Below are 3,347 nucleotides of genomic sequence, written 5' to 3'. Positions count from 1 at the left end.
AGAGAAGACTGCTAAGGACTTTCAGTATAGACTTAAAGAGTAAATGTACTTTTTAAAGACTTTTGACATGTCAGAGTGACATGTCAAAAGTTTTGATCCAGGTGCTGAGCCCCCCGATGATTACTGAAATGAAGGGGCTGCGGCGCTCATCTGAGTGCTGTGCTCCTTCAGCTGTCTTGCTGCCTGTCGGCTCCCCTCAGTAGCTGAATAGGGACATACAGATATCTATAAAAGTCTATGCGTTCGTCTTCAGCTGACAGGCAGTGAAGACAGATGAAGGGGCATAGAATTCAGGTGAGCGTTGTAGCGCCTTTATTTTAGCAATCAGCAGAGAGCTTAGCACCCAGACCCCACTGATCAAAACTTGACATGTTACTCTGACACGTCAGAAGTTATAAAAAAGTGCAGTTACTTTTTAAAGGGGTTTTTTTCCCTATTTTTCACTGTTGAACTATCCTCTCGACAGGTCATCAGTAGTTGATGGATGGGGGTCTGTCACTCGGACCCCCATCCATCAGTTAATTGTCCAGCTTGCTGTCAAGTGCAGCGGGCTGGATCTTGTTATGCTATGGCACTTCCGGCTACCCTCCTGGTCAGGACTGGATGTGACATCCTAACTAGCAGAGAGGCAGGAGTTAGTTTAGCAGCTTTCCGATTGATTTCAATGGGAGTGAAGCAAGTTCCCGCACTTCCTGTGCTGACAGCAGGCCGAAAGATCAGCTGACGGACAGGGGTCCTGAGGATAGGTCATCAACAAAAAAGAGGGCAGACAACCCCTTTAATGCAGAACTTTGTTGGTCATCGTTATATAGTGTGTAGCTTGAAGACATTGTACATATTTACTTTTCAGATGCCTTTGGATGGACTTCCACTTATTGTTATGAGCTCCAGTGTACAATATTTAATGTTCTTTCCCCTCTGATGTGTGTATCATTTTGTTTTGTTACAAAGAAGTCTGTCATTTTATCAGGAAAAATCGCTCCACATGCTTCACTATTTCCCAAACTACATTATGTATGGCCAGCATTACTCAAGTTAGTTCTTAGTAATCCAACAGAAGCAATAGAATAGACAGAATTGCAGAAGCACACTAAGCAATTGTGTGGTGGTGTGAGGTCCCAACAATGGCACAAGAGCCCGCTCACCTCTTCCACCAGCATTTCAAAGATCATTCTAAGTTATGCTAAAGGAGTATTCCCATCTAAATTAAACATGGCTGAGATGCTACAGGGCTAATCTCCACAGCCACTTATGACTGGGTTTATGGAGACAGCAAACTTGCTGTTTTAAATTCTTTCTGAAACTCTCATAGAAATGAATGGAAGATACAGAATCAACATAGAATAGCCAGTTTGCCTGTTTCCGTAATCCAAGCCACCTCAGATAATGGAGGTCTAATACTGTCCTGATTCTGAGTTACGTCCTAAAGTATACTCCAGAGCTGCACTCACTACTCTGCTGGTGGAGACATTGTATACATACATTACTTATCCTGTACTGTTCCTGAGTTACATCCTGCATTATACTCCAGAGCTGCACTCATTATTCTACTGGTGGAGTCACTGTGTACATACATTACTTATCCTGTACTGATCCTGAGTTACATCCTGTATTATACTCCAGAGCAGCACTCACTATTCTGCTGGTGGAGTCACTGTATACATACATTACTTATCCTGTATTATACTCCAGAGCAGCACTCACTATTCTGCTGGTGGAGTTATTGTGTACATACATTTTTTAAATCATGTACTGATCCTGAGTTACATCCTTTATTATACTCCGGAGTTGCACTCACTATTCTGGTGGTGGATTCACTGAGTACATAGATTATACTAGCCAAGCCAGCAACTTATTGCACACTGGTGAGGGGCAAAACCCCCAAAACAGGCTGTCTCTCTGCATGGTTAATCTTATCCTTCTGGAGAAGACTAAATCATGATAGCTTAATAAGGTACTTGAAAATAGACGCAATAGTGGGACTTTTGTTTTTTGTTTCCTACTTGAAAATAGGTCTTCTAAGCCAGAAAGCCCCTTTAATAATGCTTCATCGTATTTGTTGCAACAGTCTGAAACCGGAAGTATTTTTGATTGATGTTCTTCACAGCTGTCAATACTTCACTGTTCCTTAAAGAATAAACAAGGGGGTTTAATAGAGGAACAACCGCCGTGTACAACAAAGACAGCATCTTGTCCTGTTCCTGGGAGTGTTCACTCTCTGGGATCATGTAGGCGCTGAGCGGCGTTCCGTAGAACAAGATTACGACGGTGAGGTGGGACGAACAGCTGGAGAAGGCCTTTGCTCTACCTTTTGAACTACGGATTTTAATAATTGTTGAGATGATAAATATATAAGACGTTAGGATCAGCAAAAATGGGAAGAACCCCAAGACCACGCACACCACAAATAACAAGGTCTTGATGTGCGTGGTGTCGCTGCTGGCCAGCTGTATCATTGTCTTCAAATCACAATAAAAATGATTGATGTACTGAGAAGTGCAGAATGAAACAAATGAGACCATTAAGGAATGTATCAGTGCTGTTAAAAACCCAACAAACCAGGAAGCCAGGGCCAAGATAATGCTCACTCCTTTACTCATGATGGTCGTATACTGCAGAGGGACGCAAATGGCCACATATCGGTCATACGCCATTGACGTTAGAAGCAAGAACTCCGTCCCTACACAGAACGTAAAGAAAAACATCTGTGTGATGCATCCTTGGAAGGCTATCCTCAGGTCTTGGGTTATTGTAATGGCCAGGAACTTTGGAAGAATGGCCGATACGTAGACGATGTCTTGGACTGAGAGATTACACAGGAAGTAATACATGGGAGTATGAAGCTTAGATGACAGAGAGATGAGAACAACAATCACCAGGTTCCCCAGAAGAATTAATAAATACATTAATAAGATACCAGTAAAGAATACAATCTGAAAATCTGCCGAGATGGAAAACGAGAGAAGATGGAATTCTCCAGTGCAGTTATCAATATAGGGAGCCATTTCTCCTGTAATAATATACAAGATCAGAGGAAATTAGATGTACAGCGGAGATTCTACAGCCTGCTCCGCAGTACAACCTTAACCCCTTAGTGACACTGCCTAATTTGGACCTAAGATTGCAATGATTTTGGGGGGATTGTCATCTCCACTTTTCATAAGCCATAGCGTTTTTATTCTTCTGTCGACACGGCTCTATGAGAGTGTATTTTTTGCATGGCAAGCTGTAGTTTTTATTGGTATAATTTTGACTGCTTATGATGTACTGTAGAATTTTTATTAATTTTATTTTGGAGGGCATGCAGAAAAACACATTTTGCCATTATTCTGCTATTATTATTTTTC

General features: G+C 41.8%; 1 protein-coding gene across 1 annotated transcript; it reads right to left on the bottom strand.

Annotated features, from left to right (window-relative positions):
* Positions 1-2,036: 2,036 nt before the first annotated feature.
* On the bottom strand, positions 2,037-3,005 carry LOC136620244 (olfactory receptor 5AR1-like). Its single transcript, XM_066594950.1, has one exon. It carries the CDS (start codon positions 3,003-3,005, stop codon positions 2,037-2,039), a length of 969 nt encoding a protein of 322 aa, XP_066451047.1.
* Between the last annotated feature and the right edge of the window lie 342 nt (positions 3,006-3,347).

The sequence above is a fragment of the Eleutherodactylus coqui genome, chromosome 3, assembly GCF_035609145.1.
Source record: "Eleutherodactylus coqui strain aEleCoq1 chromosome 3, aEleCoq1.hap1, whole genome shotgun sequence".
In the NCBI taxonomy this organism is placed as follows: domain Eukaryota; kingdom Metazoa; phylum Chordata; class Amphibia; order Anura; family Eleutherodactylidae; genus Eleutherodactylus; species Eleutherodactylus coqui.
The sequence above is the reverse complement of the archived record's forward strand: the minus strand, read 5'-3'. Positions and strand labels throughout refer to the sequence as shown.

Coding starts and splice junctions, on each gene's coding strand:
- LOC136620244 (XM_066594950.1), bottom strand. CDS start 3,005: ATGGCTCCCTATATTGATAACTGCACTGGAGAATTCCATCTTCTCTCG.